The sequence below is a fragment of the Myripristis murdjan genome, chromosome 11 (assembly GCF_902150065.1).
Source record: "Myripristis murdjan chromosome 11, fMyrMur1.1, whole genome shotgun sequence".
Taxonomy (NCBI): Eukaryota; Metazoa; Chordata; class Actinopteri; order Holocentriformes; family Holocentridae; genus Myripristis; species Myripristis murdjan.
In genome coordinates this window covers 13,983,473-14,002,735 of record NC_043990.1, presented here as the reverse complement: position 1 = coordinate 14,002,735, position 19,263 = coordinate 13,983,473, and the positions used below count along the sequence as shown (strand labels likewise).

Sequence of the window (19,263 nt, the reverse complement as noted above, 5' to 3'; positions counted from 1 at the left end):
CTAGTTCCTTGCCATTCTCAAAAGGCTGCACATAAAAATCAATTATTAGATTAGCGCTGGAATTCTAACTGAGATCAGTAAATAATTGAAAAGTAAGTCCAGACATAGGAGATAGTGTTCATCTTATACTGAAAGGATTAGATGAGACCGACAAATTGACAAATTGCACAAAAATGTCCCTGAAAGTGCAAAAAGAAGCAACACAGCCTATAGAAAACTGTTCCTGCTGTAAGTTAGGCTCCCCTGCTGCCTCCATAATATTCAGCCTATAAGTGTCAGGCATTTAAGGCCATATGTGCGCATACTGTAGTATCCCTATGCAACCGGGGCCTCTTCCCCTTTAAGGCCCAGGTATTCAGGAGTGTGTTGACCCTGCCAGTGAGTTCATACCATAAGCAGACCCATATAGCTTCTCCTTCCGAGCCCCTGATCACGAGCCTGCTGAGCTGCCGCCTCAGTTACGTAAGATTACATAACACCAGGTCTGTCTGAGTAATATTTCATAACCTGGGGGTCCCACTACACTGGCATTACTATCAAATCCCCTCAGGACTGGAATCAAAGGTGCTAGGTAGGTTTGGTAAAAGTCAAATGACCAGGGCGAATTTGAAAGCAAATAAGGGCAGTGGAGGGCACTGGGGAGCGTGAGGGGGAGGGATTTATCTTGCCTAGCCTTCCTGTGTCTTTGGCTGAAAACCCCAGACGTTCAGTTCCCGCAAAATTTGACATCAAAGACTTTTCATTTCTTTCCTTGAGAGCTGCAGTAGAGGTCACAGAAAGGTCAAGTCTGGGACGCCACTAAACAAAAGCGTCCGCCCCCCATGGCCTATCACAGAATGCAGTGATGCGGTCTGCCCAATAAATGTCATATTATTTTATATTAATCAAATCACTGCATGTGAACTCATTCATTCACACATTCAGACACTGAACATTATTACAGAACTAGGCCAGTAACAGTTACCGTAATGACCTCAGCTATACAATTACATGCATTCTTAAATGTATAATTATATGCCATGTATGTAGATTACGGTTCTTAAATATCTTGACACATTGTTGCAGAATGACCTTTTTAAAAAAAAAAAAAAAAAGAAAGAAAGAAAAAGAAACATTTCATAACTCCAATAAACTCATTTCATTCACGGACAAATATATAAACTAGACATCGATGCCAGAATGTAGCACACACAATCCAAAGGTGTTTCAAGGCCTATCTTTTAAAATAACACACACACACACCAGTAAAAAAATATGCACCACAGGACAACACACACCCGTATAGATGCACACACTCCCTTCAGAATGATAACAGTGAACAAACTTAGATATAGATAACAACTGTGGTGAGAACAAACACAGAGTGATATGGAGGAATTGTAGGCAGTGATAATAGGAAGCTGTATAAATAAAAAAGCAGAATATGCTGGTAGATAACACTCAGAAGAGGGTAAAAAGGGAAAGGAAAGAGATGCCCGAAGAGATCTGAATCTGATACTGCAGGAGAAAAGGGTGGACTCCTATACTGGATGTAGCTAGTAGCGGATGGACTGCAAATGGACGATAGAGGATTTGTGTCATATCGTATGCCTCTGCTCTAATTCATTACTGCACAGCATCATGCCCACTGTACTTACAGTACAGCAATGAATTCATTTACCCTACAGCTGTCGACATATTTTCATCAAAAATACACAACATTCGCAATAATTTGCACCAAAGCCTCCATCTTTACCTGTAACTTCTCCACATCAAACAAAAGTCATCTTGCCCGAATGTGCAGGTGATGAAAATGAACAAACTTGATCAAACCGACTTTATTTCCTCACTTAGTCCCAGCCTCTAATCTGTTCACCCCAATCTTTTGTTGATACCGAACCACATCTTGAACTATGGTTTTGTCTGAACAGGCGGACGAGCAGATAGATTGGGGGTACCCGGATGAACGGATGGAAGATGGGATAGAGAGGGGGAGAAGCATGGGAGGAGCGAGTAATGAAATGAGAGAAGGGACGACCCCGTAACACTTATTTCCACTTTTCTATTTCACCTTGTTGTGACACTTTGTCCACGTTTCGTCCGGTATGTAGCTTTTGTTTCTGTGGCTTTAGTAAACACACAGACATTGCACCATCATATCATCAGCATGAAACATGAAACATGATCGCGCAAATCCACGCATGCGTGAGTAGAGTGACCGGCCACCACTGCCGGTTCCCTTAACTCTATATCACACCTCCACATACACATAGATACGTAAGTGTGTATGTATGCTCACACACACACGCACACACGAACACACACACACACACACACACACACACACACACACACACACACACATATACTGTATATACCCATGCACAGATGCACACAGACGAACACACACACATGCACACACCCTGCCTCCTTCTTATGCTAGCTTCCCATGTCTGGGCCCCTAAACCTGGGTGCGCTCAATGGTCTCTTTCCAAAGCCCTCATCTAAATGTGACCAGAGGTAATCCTTCAAGGAGAGGCAAAGAGAACAGCATACGTGATAACTCACGATAAAGAGGAGCTGAAGAAGGAAACAGAGAAAGACACAGAGAGGGAGAGGTGGAGCAAGAGATGGGATAGACGAACAGGATGGGGGGATTAGGAACCAAGGGAACACATTTTTCAAACAAAAAAGCAGAGTTGAAAAATGAAGCCGGCGAAACAAAGGCAGGCCAGGAAGAGGGGAATCTTTAGAGGAAGAAAGCCAGAAAGGATGAGTGTATGAAGTAGGAATAGGACATGTACATATACTCACAGATGAAAAGGAGGGTGATCGAAGGAGTGATGAAAAAACACTGGAAAAAATAGGCAAAAAAGAAAATCTGAGGCGACCGGAAATTGCGAGCCAGAGTTTGGAGAGAAGTCCAATTTCTTGTCATTTTGGAGTTTTGTTTTTTTCTCCCTTTTCCCGCGATTTTTGCCAATTCCTATCCAGCCATCCCTCCTTCCTACTCTCTCCCCTACTGGTCCCCCTTCTCCTCTCCCCCTCCCGTTTTTTTTTTTTTTTTTTTTTTTTTGCTGCTAGTGCCGGTACTCTTTCTCCTACCTCTCTCTCTCTCGCTTTCTTTCGCTTTCCCGCAGAACATGCTCTCCATTTTCCCCTCATTCTTTCTCTCTGCTGTCCCCTTCATCTGTCCATTAAGCAGCCACTCTTTCTCCTTTTCTTCACCCTCAGCTCCAGGTTCAGAATACCGACAAGGTTAAAAAAAATGTAATCTTTGACCTAACAGAGGTCAAAATCTGAATTTAAAAAACTGCAGAAGAATAGAAAAAAATGTTTACAGGAAAGGACAAGCGTTTTGTGGCATGCAGTGTAATGCAGGGACAATCCCCGGCCTGCATTTTTCAGGGGCGCTGCGCAAAGTAGGGGTGAAGCGTCTGAGTCTCATGCCTCTGGTTACATGAGGGTATCACCAAAAGCACGAGCAGCGATAAAGAAAAACAGCAAAAACCCAGAGCTTGTAGCTCGCTGCGGTCTCTGGTGAAAGTGGATAGTAAGCGCGCGTGAGGGGAAGGAGTCGGTCCGGGTGTGTGCATGTGTGTGAAGAGGTGGGAGGGGAGAGAAGAGAGAGCTAGCAAGAGAGAGTGAGTGAGTGAGTGAGAGAGAGAGTGAGAGAGAGAGAGACTGGGGGTTCATGGAGAAATATCGAAGAGGGAGGGATAGAGGAGGAGTGTGTCGGTGGGGAGAGGAAAGGGGAGGGGGCTGGAATACATTTTTTTTTTTTTACGCTCCCAGTATTCGATTTTTGTACTTTCATTTTTTTCCCCCTTCATTCCAAGGCTAATACCTTCTCTCTGTGAGAAGGAAATAGAGAGGGAGTAAGAGAAGGAGAGAATGAGAGAGAGAGAGAGAGAAAGAGAGAGAGAGAGAGAGAGAGAGAGAGAGAGAGAGAGCTGCTGTGCTTTGTCTCCCGCCCCTGCCGTTCCCTTTCCTGGTTTCCTTTCTGCTCCGTCTCTCCTCTATTCAGCCTATTTTCTGCACGTGCACTTGAACTCTAAATCCTGTCTGCTTTCCCCTCCCCTTTCCCTCCCTCTCTCTCTCACTGCGCATCTGTGTGTCTCTGCCTGTCTCTCTCTCCTAGACAGAGGCTTGAAATAGTGCTAGCAGGCAAGAGAGAGTGAGAGGGAGGGAAAAGGAGAGGGCGAGGGGGACAAAAAAGGGGAGAGAGATGTTGAGAGGGGGGAGGGGAAGAAGCTTAGAAGGGCTGATACATAGAGCAGAGGGTGGCTCTGTGTGTGTGTGTGTGTGTGTGTGTCTGCACACATGCCTGTACGTATGTAAACACACATTCATCTACTTTAGCTTTATATGCACTGTTTTGCACACATAAACCATCAGTGATGTTAAACTACATCATGAAAAAGAAACATAACACTGTTTTGCAACTAGGGAAACGTCTAAAACAGCAGTGATTCTCAGTATTTTCAGTAGTTTCTAATTAATGCAAAACTAATGAGTGCAAAAGTGTAATAAGAACACTTTAAGTGCACTTGACTGAAAATTGAACCATGCGGCATAACATGTAACTTACATATTAACTTATGTATTTTTTTTAATTTATTTGTTTTAGGCTTGTGTAATAAGCCTGTAATAAGGGCAAAAGCTATTTCTTTCTTTGTTTATTTACAACTACAACTTGACCTTAGCTGGAACAAGTTTCCAGTTTAGTAGTACATTAGAAGTACAAAACTACAAAAATACCAACAAAATACAGTATCAATAGCCTGCACCAAAATCAAGCACTTTATTTTTTGTAAAGCTGCAGGAAGCATTGTATTTTTCAAGCTAACTGACAAAAAAGCCTAAACACACACCCCATGCACACATACAAATAAGTGAAACAAAGTTCTTTGACCCTGAAAATATGATAACAACTAAGCTACATTGCTGGTATTTGCGTTTCTTGAAATTGGTGTTCACAGTAAAGATGTATTGCACTAAAATGGCCCAGGCTGTTGTTTCATGACACACAACTGATGCATCATGAGGTACACCACATTAAATGTAGGGTAGGAAAAACAATACTCCATTACACACAGTGGAGTCACTCACTCTCAAGTGTGTAAACACATCACACTCAGGTGAGATTGTACTCGTAAATAACTTCTAGTGTTTGTTTTAACCTGCTGGGAGTCCCAGATTTGTGGTTTTATATACGCTCCCTTGTATAAACCAACACTGACTTGAAACACCAAAAGTGTTTCAGATACCGTTTTCTGGAAATTACATTTAGTGTAGACACATGCTGACAGTGTTCCCTCTGTAATGCCATGCAGCTGTGGGTCTTAGGATGATAATTCAGGTTTTGTCCCATATATCCGTTATGTAAATTATGCTTCAAGTTGAGGTTCTGAAGCAAAAAATCTGTTTTAATCATAATGTAGTGATTACTTCTGAAAGATTTTGACTATACTTAAGTTTAAGAAAATAATGAGACTAAATTCAAGTTCAAGTTAGTGTATTTTTTGGTAAATGTCTTTCTCTGGTGGTCCATCACTGATGAATGAATACAGAAAAATATTTATCATGAGGAGCAGTAGACATTGGTGCATGTAGATAGAGGGCAGTAGAAATGAGGATTTGAGATATCATTATCCTTTTTGTTGTTGTTGTTGATGTCGTTGTTTTTAAACTACTACTGAGATGCAATTAGAAAGGGGGAGCGGCGGTAGAGAAAGGAGGAGAGGCAAGACAGTCAGGTCATTGAACGCTGAAAGAAATGTGCTGAATACCCAGTCACCTTGGTTAACAAACCATCTCCATTCTTGCAAGCAGATGTAGCCACATTTCAGGATTAAAAAACCCAGCTCAGAATCAATGTATCCTATGTTGATTTGTCCCCCAAGGACAGTTCGGTTTGACATAAATACAGCCTTTTATACACTGAACATAAAAAGCAAATGACCTCTAATGTAACCAATAAAGCTATTATAGTTAAGAAAAGGATCAATTCATAACTCTCTATTAAATTATCCTTTCCTCATATGGGTTTTATACTGACTACAGTGTTGAGGTATCCTATGAATTTATATCTTAAAGCCTTGATAACCTAAAAAGGGAATAACTTCTATTTTTCAAGTAAAAAAAAAATAGATAAGTTGGCTTTAGGTGGGCGTTTCTTTCATTTTATCACCAGTCAAGGAATTTTTCTGTCACACTGGGTATCTCTTCTTTACCACTGACATGTTGCCTATGTTTTCAGATAGATACTGATGCTGGTAAAGAGAAACAGGGTTTAAAGGGGTTACCAAACCTCCACTGATGTCTTCGACTCAGGTCACTGCAGCACACTCCTTGGTAAGATTTGGGCCTGAAATAAACAGTAAAAAAAAAAAAAAAACAGAAATGTGTAAAAGATGCCACGTAACACTGCCATCTGCTGGTGAGCAACGGGAATGGCGCACATCCAGCGTTACTTTAAGGTGCACAAAACCTCCTTTTCATCCCTGTCTTATTTAGCAGCCAAGCAAAACACGTATCGTTTGTGTTATAAAAATAAAAATTAAGCATAATGTAGCACTGTGGTTGTGTCGGGTTCAACCTGAAAAACTGAAAAAGGTGGTGAATTAAGGTCAGCGTCGGGGTAAAATCAGGCTACAGTACATCCTCTCCAAATGAGGGCAGTCTCCCTCCGACCTCAGCATCCTTCCGCCTGCCGTTTCACCGCATTACCATCATCAAAAACTGGGGCCAAACTAATCCCACCACACACCTCCTGGCTGTCGGTTTTGCTGGCGACGTGCACGGTATATAAAATGCTGGATTTTTATTGTTTTTCGGTAATTTATGAAGGGCTATAAACAATGAATCCCTACCGGAGCTGCCACGGCTTGACCGTTGACTTTGTTTAGCTAGCTAACCGAAATGTCAAGACTTGCACCTCGCTGCATTTTGTCGCATAAAACCACTCCTTTATGGTCATTTAGGTGGTGTCTGTTGATGCTGTAGTGCTTACTCGTTTGTTTTCTTGTTTCTTCGGCTTACCTGTGTGTCACATTTGTGCCGCAAGATGCCCAGTGTCACGGTGAAAGACGTCAACCAGCAGGAGTTTGTCAGAGCCTTGTCGGCTTTCCTCAAGAAGTGAGTTAGCGTCAAGTTCCTCCAGAGCTCTGCATGATTTACTCGCCTCTTTAAAGACTTCCCGTCAATCACAGAGGCTCAACAGCATGCATGACATGGCTTCTGAAAATTATAATTATTTGGTGACCTTCATGAAATAATAAAATGACGCTGTCATCAATTTGCTGCAGTATCTGGGAGCCTCCTTTTGAAAATAAGAAAAGTGGGCAAGTGACTTCCTTCCTAAGGAAAGATGAGGGGCAGATTAGAGAAGGAGGGTTTCCTCTTACACAAAGAAGTTTCACAAATTCTGTAACATATTTTTGTGGTCTGTTTTTTTTTATTCCCCCAAAAATCAAGTCAATTCTAATGATGTAATGATAAATTTAAAAATATCATTTCAGTTTAACTTTTGTTTTATTAGAATGAGATCAATCACCTCTTTTTCAAGGGAGTTGTGGGGAAATTTACCAGCAGCACATGAAGTTTCAGACAAAAACGAGTCCTCACACACACACACACACACACACAAACATGCAAATTACATAGTGAAAAAATATACACCAAGGTAGCCTACAATATATTATCAATAAAACTGATCTAGTTGAAGCAAAGACAGCCTAAAAACTGTCTTTGCTATCTTCTGGATTCTAGTAGACCCTTCACCAATGCAGCAGTCACTGGGAATTCAAATTTCCTCATTGAAATTCATCAACAATACAGATAAAGTATTGCATGAACACCCTTTAATTTAAGTCCTTTGATTAAACTACAGACTAATGTGATCACAGCTACTGATAATTGGTTTTCCAGGTCTGGCAAGCTGAAAGTGCCAGAATGGGTGGACACTGTGAAGTTGGCCAAGCACAAGGAGCTGGCCCCCTGCGATGACAACTGGTTTTACACCAGAGTAGGTGGGTTAGACTGGGAGCACACCTGTTTTCCCCACACATAGATTCAGCTGTAGCTGTCAGTAGAGCTGCACAATAATGGCTGAAATGATAAATGATGTTTATTTTGCTAAATATTGTGCTGGTGACTATTCATCATCATTAGCCTCAGTGATTTGAGGTCCAGGATTATTTCACATCCTGGACCTCATGTGGGATGTTTCATCAGCATTCAGACTATTTTCAAATACATATCACAGTACAAGTGAGAGGAAACGTTCTCATTATTACAAATGAGATGGCACCATTGCAAAATCCTTCGAAAATATAACATGTTTAGTTTTGACAGTTTCATTAAATTCTCCTTCATCAAATTGATTTTTAAATGTGCCAGTGATCGTGCCCCAGCTGCACTCTGCTCGCAGGTGAAAGGGACAGGTAAAACTAGATCTACAAGGGGATCAGTGAATGGCAACTACAAGGTAGCAATGCGCACCACCGCATTTGGTCAATCGTCTTATTCAGTGAAAGGGATACATTTGTGGAATGCCCTACCAACTGAAATAAAAAAAGAAACTGATATAAAAATATTTAATGATAAGGTTAAACTCTGGTTGAAATCCAACCAAATGTGCGAACACTAATTGGCATATTTTAAATTGGTGATGACACAGCTTTAATGACTGTAATCTGGTGTAATTGATCATTTTTAATCATATATTGTAGATATTTGTATAGAAAGGCCCAACCAGGGACTGGGGTCGCAAACTAGCCTTGGCTATAAACCCCATATACAATGCAACGGTTTCATGTTTTATACTTGATACATTGTTTTTTGTATTGTCCCTGTCAAATAAAATAAATAAATAAATAAATAAATATTTCCATTGTGCCACTATTATAAATCACAATATATTATGGTGCACAAGTAATTGCATAATATCAAAGAGGCCTGCCAGAGATTTTCCAAACTGACAAAATATATAAAGTAAAAGCACATGTACACAGTCCTGTCTGCTATTCTGTATGTTATCTACCCAGGTATGTTGACCCCACAATAGTGTAAGAAACGAGCACATATTTGATAAGCTGGAATGTTTGGTTACTGATTGCCTATACATGTCTGGTGGCTGGTCGGTGACTTATTCAAGAGGATGTATTGCAACATATGCGCTGTCTGTATGGCTCAATCCCAGCATCCACGGCCCGTCACCTGTACCTGCGAGGAGGAGTGGGCGTGGGCTCCATGATCAAGATCTACGGAGGGCGTCAGAGGAACGGCGTGTGCCCCGCCCACTTCAGCGTGGGATCCAGGAACGTGGCACGCAAGGTTCTCCAGGCTCTGGAGGGTCTCAAGATGGTGGAGAAGGATCCCAATGGGTAAGAGAGGGGGCGTTTGTGTGGGTTGGACACAGAGCTGTGCATATTTGAATATGTGATGGTTGTTTTGTTAACGTGTGTTTACAGTGGGCGAAGACTTACCCCTCAGGGGCAAAGGGATCTGGACAGGATTGCTGGTCAGGTGGGTTGCTGTTTCTAAGCAAGATCCAAGTAAGCATGCTTTTCTGCTATATATGACTGTAACTCTGACTATCCCTTCTGTTCCCTCTTTTGTTTCTCTCTCTCTCTCTCTCACTCTCTCTCTCCGTATGTTCAGGTTGCTTCAGCAAACAAAAAACAGTGAAGTTTACAAGACGCCATCTGAGGAATGTGTGCAGATAACCCAGTCAAGTGAAGTGCTGTTAGGCCTTTACTGCTCATGCACTCCAGTTTGCCAGGCTCTGATATCACCACTCCCAGCCCCACCAGGCACTCCACAGAGATTCAAGTCAACACTGAGTATAAATTCAGTATCACTACATAATGTGTAGATGTTTCGCCACATTATTAGGTTTGCTCTTTGTCTGAAATTCATTATGACAGCAGTCGCCTTGCAACAACAACACACAATTATAACCTAGGCACACACACACACAAAATACAGGTTACTATCCATGAGCAAGTTGCTGAGATTATTTTCTCAGCAATTCTAGAAGTAATATAAAAAGGGAAATGGAGGAGAAAAATACATTTTGCATGATAAAATATGCCATTTTATTCATTTTATTGTTCAGTATCTTCCCTGAAATCTTGGTCCACATGTTATTACAAACAAATGTGTGTATGAATGCTACACAGTAATATATTAGGAGTCCCAAATCCAAATAAAACAGTTGTGTGATGTACAAGTACCTGAGTATGCTGGCATAATATAACCATGCGCATGTATGTATGGAAGCTATGAAAGTTTGTGTGTATTTAGTTGCTGCTCATGATGTTCCTGATCCAGCTGGTGTAGCGGCACACACGGGCATAGACACTGGGGTGTCCCTTCATGGCACATTCATAACCCCAGGATACCACACCCTGCAGCTGACCGCCACAGACCAGGGGGCCGCCTGAGTCTCCCTGCAAATGCAGATAGAAGAACAAGAGTTGGGGGTTTTATGCCTCTTTACCATGGTGCATAATACACAGGACTTATGTTGTCATAGCAGCATCTGGTGTAGATACACTGTACACAATCATTTAATTTTGGTGCAATGCAAAAACATTTTCTTGAAATCACAGTAATGTTTTACCATTTTCCCATTCAGAGTTCATATTATCATCACACATGTGAAGACAAGTATGTTGGCAGAGAAAGTGTCACTAATTAAAGCATAATCACCTTAATTAATTACCTTATTAGCATAGCTGGTTATGTTTAATAAGTCATGATGATTATGGGGCGACGTTAGGCAGCTCAAGTGCCTTTTTATCTTCATTTACACAGAGAAGACTGACTAAGCACTATTTCCAAGCAGCATCCTGCTACACACACACACACACACATACACACTTGGGAGCTGCCCAACACAGCCAGTTTTTGGCTGCCAGCTTCTGAGCAGCACTGAAAGAGGTGGAGCCTCCTTGGTGATTGTTGCTGATTGACCTGAGAGTGTCAGTCATTCAAAACTCCCGAGCAATTACAATGTTTCAGACCCTTTCCTCTAACCTTCAGGGTAGAATATACTCTGCTGTAAAACAGTAATTAAGTTAGAATGAAGGGAGAAAGAAGGATATGTTCAGATGGTACTGTGTTTCTCTCAAGACGGTCCCTGCAGTCACAGACATTCTGTACTAATGCAGTGGACACACACTCATGTACCACCTGACTCCCCCTGTTTCCTCTGTGAATCAGTCCAACTCACTTGGCAGCTGCTGGCACCTCCGTGCATGAATCCGGAGCAGACCATGTTCTCAGTGAACAGGTGGGGGTAGGCATTCCTGCAGATTCTGTCGTCGATGATGGGCTGCCTCAGGCACTGCAGCCTGTCAGGGAAGTTGTCTAAAGAACAGAAAGAAATCAAAACAGCCACACTCAGTTTAATTAATCATAAGTAAATACATGTGCTTCACATAACACGGCATAGTTTCAGAGATCTGGCGCCACATGTATAGATGGTGTGTGTTTACAAAAAATATGCCTGTGAGTCTTTAAGCACAAAATTTGAGATTTACAAAATTAAACTGTGTGACAATGTGCGTCTTATTTAGGTATATGGCAGTAATGTATTTGAGTAAGTGAAAAATTGGATATACTGGTAGATAAGTAGGTAAGCAAGTAAAGCAAATAAATAGATATAGGAAGAGAGATAGAAAATGGTTGTACAATGCACCTGATTTTCCATTTCAGATGTGTTCATATTTGACCCAATTGAGAAAGCCTATAATTAACATATTCAATGGAATGGGATCACACTTGACTTTGATGTCATTCCTTTGCATAAAATTAAGTGGTAACATTGTTATTTGTGTAAACGGCATTCCTTCTTATGGTGTGGAATATGCATGTTGCTTCAAAGCACCATTGGCTGACCTACATCTTGCAATATTTTATATTCTAACTGGAAATAAACCATCAAGCCTCAGGGATAGCATTGATTAAAGATTTGTTACACAGCTGCCCTGCTGCTTCATAAATAATCTTCACATTACTATATGTTTTTGAAATATTATATAATATATAATGCTCTTAGGAGCTGTTACCGTTACTTATCAAAATTTGAGAATATGTCTTCATTAGCTATGCCTTAAAAAAAAAAAAAATCAAAATAGCCATTGTGTTGCTGAAAAATTGAAAAACTTGAATTACAATCTCCTCCTCATCCTTCCATGAAATTAGTAAAATATCAAGTGCTTCATTTTAAAATGTTCAACTGTGGGAGGCCCCTTCCCGCTCTGCCTTTCAGCCGTAAAGCCCTCATGCTCAACTTACTCCCATTGGCGGCCATGTTGCCCCAGCCGGACACCATACAGTTCTCGTCGGCCACGGGGCACCGAGAGGGCAGGGCCACAGTCTGGACGTAGCTGTTGAGGGTGGCAGGGCGGCTCAGCTTGATCAGCATGATGTCATTGTCCAGGTTGTAGCTGTTGTAGTGTGGGTGCTTGATCAGCTTATTGGAGTCGATCCACTGCTCGGTGCCCTCGTTCACAGTGATGTCGTGCTCCCCCAGACGCACCTGGACACGACTGGCGGTTGTGAGGGAGGCAGATCCAGTTTAACTACTATACTAAGTATTCTGATAAATATATTGTCTCAGGATTTCACATACAGTATAATATAGAAGACTGTATGTAGGTCTGTTGCTACTGATACCAATGCTTTGATATGATGGCATTTAAGGGTGTTTTCACACATATTTGGGTCGACCCAGTGACAAATTTGGGTCGACCCAATATACAATGTATCAATTTTCAACTGGAGCGGCTCGGTTTCACATATGCTTTTTATCGCCGCACCAAGTCCACCGCTCTACAGAATGGAGCGTCATGTATCCATGGCAACCAGACGAAAATGACATGTGTAGCACCATCCCACCCGGAAAAGAAGGTTGAAATGAAGCCTCAAGATGTAAACAAAACACACGTGAACGATGGAGACTCAACAACAACGCCGTCTGATATGCCTAACGTCAGGGACGGTTTTTGCTACGGGCAGTGTGGGCAACCGCCCGGGTCGCAATCTACTTGGGGACGCACGAGAAAAAACAAAATCGCCAGTTTTCTAGATTATTGACCAACACATGCCGCGGCACCGGGGCACCATCAGTCGGCATCAGGCGGGCCGGCCGCGGCACCGGCCGCCCACCCGGTCAGGTCTGCCGGATCTGACAGGTGAGCGGTCGGCTCGCCTGATGCCGACTGATGGTGCCCCGGTGCCACGGCCGACTGGTGCCGCGGGGGCGGGGGGGTTGAAGAAGTAACATGAAAGGGCGCAAGCCAGTAATTTCGCCTAGGGCGGCAACATAGGCAGAAAGTACTGTAAGGCATAAGGTAAACATATCTGTACATACAAACAGTGCAAACCGCTCGCGCTGCGAGTCGTTCCCTCCGACACTTCCGTTTTCTGTCAAAATAAGAGTTGATCGGTCGATTTAAAATTACGGTAGACCCTTTTTGTAACGTTAGCTAGCTCTTATTTTGACAGAAAACGGAGGTGCCGCACAGTTATTGTGTGGCTAACTGTTTACTTCTGCAAAAATGAGGTGAATCGCCTTATTTTGGGTTTACCTCAACATAATGCAAATAATCGCCCTGGCGGTTATTCGGGTGGGCGTTTAATGGGCGTTTGTAGCCCAAACCTGTGGAGTACACCAGGCTTGGGCCGACTCGGGTTCGCTGCGCGTTCACACCACTAGTTTGGTGCGCCGCACCGCACTAAAGGGCTTGGTGCGCCGCTCCGAGACCACCCCTTCCAGCCGCTCTCGGTACGGCTGTTTAGGTCGACCTCGGGTGCGGCTAGTTGTGTTCACACTACTCGCACCGCACCAATTAGGTCGGCCTAGACAGTTAGGTCGACCTAAACACTGTATGTGTGAAAACACCCTAAGAGAATGTCTAATTAGAGTGCATTTAGACCAGATCGCAGTAATGCTTACAGAGAAGACATGAGACTCTGTGACTGAAACGGTCATGTAACACATAATTTCCTGCACTTACGACTTGTAGCAGTGAGCAGCTGAGACAACCCACTGGCTGGAGATGAGGGATCCACCACAGAAATGGTAGCCAGCATTCAGAGACACCTGGTAGGGGACAGAGTGTCTGGGGCACTCATACCCTCCAACAACCTTGTTATCCTCCTCAGGTACAGCAACTGAAACCGTTTTGGATGAGGAGTATAATGTGACATATGGACAAATTACAAATATTTACTCTTAACCAAAAATTGTATGTACACGTTGAAGCATTTTTAACTGTAGAACGATAAAACAAGTGCTAACTGCAGGTCAAGTCAAAACAGAAAACTCATTTTGGTTAGTTTCTCTTTACCTGCTGCTCCGAGCAAAGCCAAGAAAGCCAGCACCTTCATGGTGATGTCGGTCTGAACGACAGGGTGACTCTCACTTAATATGCCAGCACTTTATATACACACCAGTGAAGACTTCTACCTTCCCAGGCCTGTCAAGGTCTCTCAAAGACCAGATCTACAGCAGTTATGGGAAAGAGCCACATGACTGAAGCAAACAGCCAAGACCTTGGATGATGTGGAAACTGACGGGATGAAACCCTTTGGCCAGAGCCTGAGGGTCCCATCAGTTTGACAATTATGTATTTATGTAATTTTTCTTGAGTCTGGAAACAGTGAAGCTGATCTACATACCCAAATATACAGGAAATCATGCCCAAATTGGTAAGTTGGTCATTGAAATATAGAGTTAACTCACTCATTCATTTATTTGGTAGTGAGATATGTCGGCATTGGTTTGGCCCTTTAACCAGAGAGTTATATTTATTATAGAAAGTTCAGAGCATGTTGGAGTAAAAGATTTCATTTTTGAGCTGCTTTATTACTCCTGGAAAAAGTGGCAGTTCAAAAATATGTTTTGCAGACTCATGGTGACTGTACATTTAGAATAATGGATATCACTAACTTAACTTTAATTAACCATATCTTGCTTTGTGTCCCTTGCAGTAGGCCACCTTGCAATATGCCCCTTATGCACAAACAATAAAAATGCGGCAGGATAAGTGTTTGATTTTATTATCAACATTCTGTACAGTGCAGTATGCAAAGCTCTAGTTTCAGCAATGTGTCAGGAAATGTTGTGTCACAGTAAATCCTCATGGGACAGATGTCTTTCCCAAGTGCAATTTCCACAGTGTGATTATTGGTTAGGAAATATGTAGATATGATAGTGGCTCACAGTTTGCAGGTGTCACCTGTCTCAACTCGGCTGTGTGCAGGTGTTCAAGAGGTTTATCACAAATCCATAGGGAACCTGATAAGCTTGTTCCGAAACTGCACCAACAGCACTGGAGAACAGGCCAGGTGATGCAGCATTTTAAAATGACAGAATCTGGAAACATTAAAGATTTGAAAGCAGTGGAATGTGTCTGAAGCCATGAACAATAAAAGACTGTCATCATTCTGATTATCAAATTAAATGCACACCACTCTGTTGGGCTGTAGGAAACACATGCAGCATTCTGCCTTTCCCAGTCAGGTTAGCCACCTTCAAGTGGGTTTTTCTCCCAGACCATCTCGAGAAACAGGGTCACATATTCCAGCGGGACAGAGTCCGGCTCTGCACGGCTTGTAATGAGAGCACTTTGTACCCCTGGACGGAAGAGTGACACAAGTTTCTCATTTCAGTCTGACTCCTATACAGGCCCAGTTTCAGAATGAACAACATAACTAAAATCATCTTTGTCCATCAGCTTACTTTGATGGTAAGGTGCGGTTTTTGAAGCTGACCTTGACTTCAGACTGTCACTTCTTATCCAATCTCTTCCAATTATAAAACATCACAGTGAAGCTGCTGAGGTTTTTATAAATGCAGCACTGTGAAGAGGACTCTTTGGCTAGGGAATCAAATTGCATTCCTTCAAGAATCACCAGGACTGAACTCCAATGTTTAAATAAACCCTACAAGCACCTTAAATCAAGTAAACCCTAATACCTCCTGCATGGGGCTGAGCCACAACCACACTATTATATTCCAAATATTGACAGGCATTAATAATGCACTGTGCATCACAGGTCATCAGATATCATCGCATCCATTTTCTCATGGAAAGGGGAATAACTTAAGTCATGAGCAACACTGTAATTATGCTATATGGTACTGTGCATGCATATAATTAATCTCAATTTTGTGATTAACATTTTGAGGATTGACAGACATGCTAATAAGACAAACTGCTTATAGAGAGCACCATGTATGTAAAAATCTTTCCAGAATTGAGTGTTTACTGGCTTAACTAAATCTTTGGTGAACAAAAGCAAAGTGTTGTTTTTTTCCGGAACATGTCAAATTTTATTGGGCAAAAACTTCATAAATAAAAAAAAAATGTGTAGAAAATGCTTAACAGGTTTACAAATTTTGTATACAACTATATACAGGCAAGGATCCACTGTGAGCCGATAAAAGGAACAAAACTCAAATTAAATTACTAATGAAAATCAAAAGAATAACATCCACTGCATTCAGGACCCAGATAACCATGCCAAACTCTGAGGAAATATATGAAAAATGCTTGGTCAGTGTCCTACTTACATCCATCTGCTGGGTGAAGTGAATACAGCACACACTGAAAAATTTTGTTCCAAAATGAGCATCTGCCATTTAAAAACAAACAAACAAAAAAAACAAAACAAATCAGGGCCAGCTATTCTCATAATTGCACACATTGAAGCCATTGTTGAAAATTGAATATTGACGTTACTGGCTGCCTTTACACCTTTGCTTACAAAATAGTCGCATGTTCAACAGTAGAGTGATTCATGCTTTGCTAAATAGCACAGCAGTGAACTTCAGGAAACATTTAAAACATTTTCCTCAAAAATGTGTAATGAAATTAAACGTTTCAAATGTCATTCATTTCATAATAACTTTGAGGTAGTATCCCTGTGAGAAACAAAAGACAAGGGAGAGGGAACAGTGACATTAAAAAAGTGTAACTTGGGAATCGCTCTGTTAACACCTTCAGCTTCCACACGCACTGCTGTTTCAATTAGTGGGTCTTCATTAGCAAACAGAAAGCAAGGTAAGAGTTCACAACACATTTATTTTCATAAGTATGCTGAATATTCATTTATTGTTCAAATATACAAAAATACAAAACGATTTATTAGGGACTGAACAGAGTGCCATCACTATTTTCATTTTTAACCCTACACCAAAGAACTCCCTCATTAGACCTTAAAATACATGAACAGCACATAGAAACAATATGAAAACAGATAAGTGTAATAACGGGATAAAAACATTTTGGTCACAGCACCTCTGCTGTTACAAATAAAAACAAACTTCCTATTGAGTGAGTGGGAAGGGAGAAATGTTGGGGGTGCTTCCGTCAACTATATAAAAACTACCTTTTGGATAAAAGTCACCAGCACCTTCATAAAAGTAACAGAAAAATATCCAACTCCCTGCTCACGAGACTTGTATCCAGAGTGCGGACACAGTTAAAATATAGCTGCGCTAAAATGTACACAGGAGGTGCCTTGAGTCAAATTGTGTTTATTGTGGTTTTTTGTCTTGTCTGCTATGTGCACCAGTGCTAGCAGAGGTCATGGCAGAGTAAGGTGCTAAATAAATTTTCCTTCTTCCTTCTCCCGTTGTAACCCTGTAGTTACAGAGACACACTTCCGCAGGCATAATAAAGGGTCTCTTTTTTACGCAGAGCAATCCGGGAATAAACTGCAATGAGGTTTTTCAGCTTGCACAGTTTGTAGCAGGTAATAATTTGTCACCCGAGCGCCGGCTGGTGTGTGACCCCGGTTCCAGCAGAGGCCATTCACAACAGATTCCAAAACATTTAAGAATGCGGTGTATGAGATGGTCAACTATTATACAAGTCCAAAAATACTGCAGTGTCGTTAAAAACCTGCACTTCCTCGGAGATCGACAATCCAGTAGTCTCAGCAATTAAATTAAATAGCCTTCATCCCAACATTTGACATATGGCTCTGATTTGGCTTCTGTGACTGAAAACAGCAGTTTGGAGGAACTCAAGGACAGGAGTTAAAAAAAAAAAAAAAAAAAACAAACAACACATGCTGCCCCTGCGCCAGTCCATAAATTACGCTTCAAACAATGTGAAGAATTTCAATGGATCAGTTTGTTGTGTGTCAGCGACCGCTCTCGTATGGCTGCATCTCAACAGTCACCTCATCGTGTTTATTCAAGTCTATCGCGAATTCAAGTACTTTAAACAGGATGGCTGTTGGTACTGGTGTGCGTATTGGTTGCACTAATTCAGGAAGCGACGGCACCGCCTTGCCCCACAGTTGCAGTGCAGCTTATTACTTTCATCCTCGATGGGGAACTTGTAGTCATAGGTCAGCTCTTCGCCCCTGTAGATCTTCCTCAGGGCGAATATCACAATGTGCTTGTGGCCGTCCACATTGATGACACGCGAGTAGCAGTTTGGCTCACATGAGTGGTTGATGAAACGTGCCGCGTTGCCATGCATGGTCGCGTCCACCACGTCAAAATCATCGATGCGGAACATGTAGCACCCAATGCCCTGGTGGACAGCATGGGGAAAAAACAAAAAACAAAAAACAGGATTTAGTGAGAATCCTAATTTTACCACTTCAAGTTATTTCAATATCTTAAAGGAATACTCTAATGTTTTGGACAAAATACCCTTTTTCCAACGTGCCCAGACTGAGACAAGATGTGCAATAGCCAGGAACAGTGGCCTGGAGCAGTTATAGGGTCATTATCTTGCTCAAGGACAATTAAACAAGGATGGTGCTGTTCTATTGTAGCTGCGAGAGTCTCTCACGTCACCAAGCTACCCCACCACCATGATGACAGTGACTTCTCACAACAGTACTGTATGTAAGGTCTACTAACCTTGCTGTCGTAATATTTCTCCCGTTTATCTGTCAGGACAGACCGAATGACGGTACCAGCGTATTCGATCACCATCTCCCCTGACTCGATGTTCCTCTTGCAGAACAGGCCTCGACCGTGAATTAAAGATCTAGGGTAATTGCAAGGGGGAATATGGAAATCAGTTTGAACACAGAACCTTTTAATGTATTTATGTTTATTTACCATTTATTAGCCATTACCTGTAAACTCCTACTGCTTCCTTTGAAGTTTTCTCCAGGTGTCTGAATCGCATCGCCATGGGAAGCTCAGTGCTAGTAGCTCGCCTGTGGGAGCAGGATAAGGAAAACGGTTACAGACATGGCATCTGATGGGCAGTTCCCTTGTAGTACCATTTTCAT

General features: G+C 42.0%; 3 protein-coding genes across 7 annotated transcripts in view; 1 reads left to right on the top strand and 2 right to left on the bottom strand.

Moving 5' to 3' along the window:
• The first annotated feature begins 6,669 nt into the window (after window positions 1-6,669).
• Window positions 6,670-10,216, top strand: LOC115367832 (40S ribosomal protein S19-like). Its single transcript, XM_030063779.1, has 6 exons — window positions 6,670-6,785; window positions 7,049-7,119; window positions 7,912-8,012; window positions 9,185-9,368; window positions 9,456-9,510; window positions 9,646-10,216. The coding sequence occupies exons 2-6, from the start codon at window positions 7,049-7,051 to the stop codon at window positions 9,670-9,672; spliced, it is 438 nt and encodes a 145-aa protein (XP_029919639.1). The 5' UTR covers window positions 6,670-6,785; the 3' UTR covers window positions 9,673-10,216.
• A 70-nt stretch (window positions 10,217-10,286) lies between these two features.
• LOC115368186 (trypsin-like) lies at window positions 10,287-14,609 on the bottom strand. 3 transcript variants are annotated; one of them, XM_030064203.1, is made up of 5 exons: window positions 14,591-14,609; window positions 14,013-14,169; window positions 12,289-12,542; window positions 11,222-11,358; window positions 10,287-10,436 (listed from the first exon to the last, which is right to left on the bottom strand). In XM_030064203.1, the coding sequence occupies exons 1-5, from the start codon at window positions 14,607-14,609 to the stop codon at window positions 10,287-10,289; spliced, it is 717 nt and encodes a 238-aa protein (XP_029920063.1). The 3 variants fall into 3 exon arrangements, with proteins under 3 accessions (XP_029920063.1, XP_029920064.1, XP_029920062.1); XM_030064204.1 differs by lacking the exon at window positions 14,591-14,609 and adding an exon at window positions 14,346-14,385 and having other exon boundaries at window positions 11,222-11,342; window positions 12,285-12,542; XM_030064202.1 differs by lacking the exon at window positions 14,591-14,609 and adding an exon at window positions 14,346-14,385.
• Window positions 14,610-16,306: 1,697 nt separating this feature from the next.
• kmt2ba (lysine (K)-specific methyltransferase 2Ba) overlaps window positions 16,307-19,263 on the bottom strand; it is a 32,424-nt gene continuing 29,467 nt past the window's right edge. For all 3 annotated transcript variants that reach the window (XM_030064196.1, XM_030064197.1, XM_030064198.1), the window contains exons 34-36: window positions 19,105-19,188; window positions 18,884-19,013; window positions 16,307-18,548 (exon numbers count right to left, since the gene is read on the bottom strand). In XM_030064196.1, coding sequence (XP_029920056.1) covers window positions 18,273-18,548; window positions 18,884-19,013; window positions 19,105-19,188 — 490 coding nt within the window. In that variant the 3' untranslated portion in view covers window positions 16,307-18,272. The remainder of the gene's footprint in view (window positions 18,549-18,883; window positions 19,014-19,104; window positions 19,189-19,263) is intronic.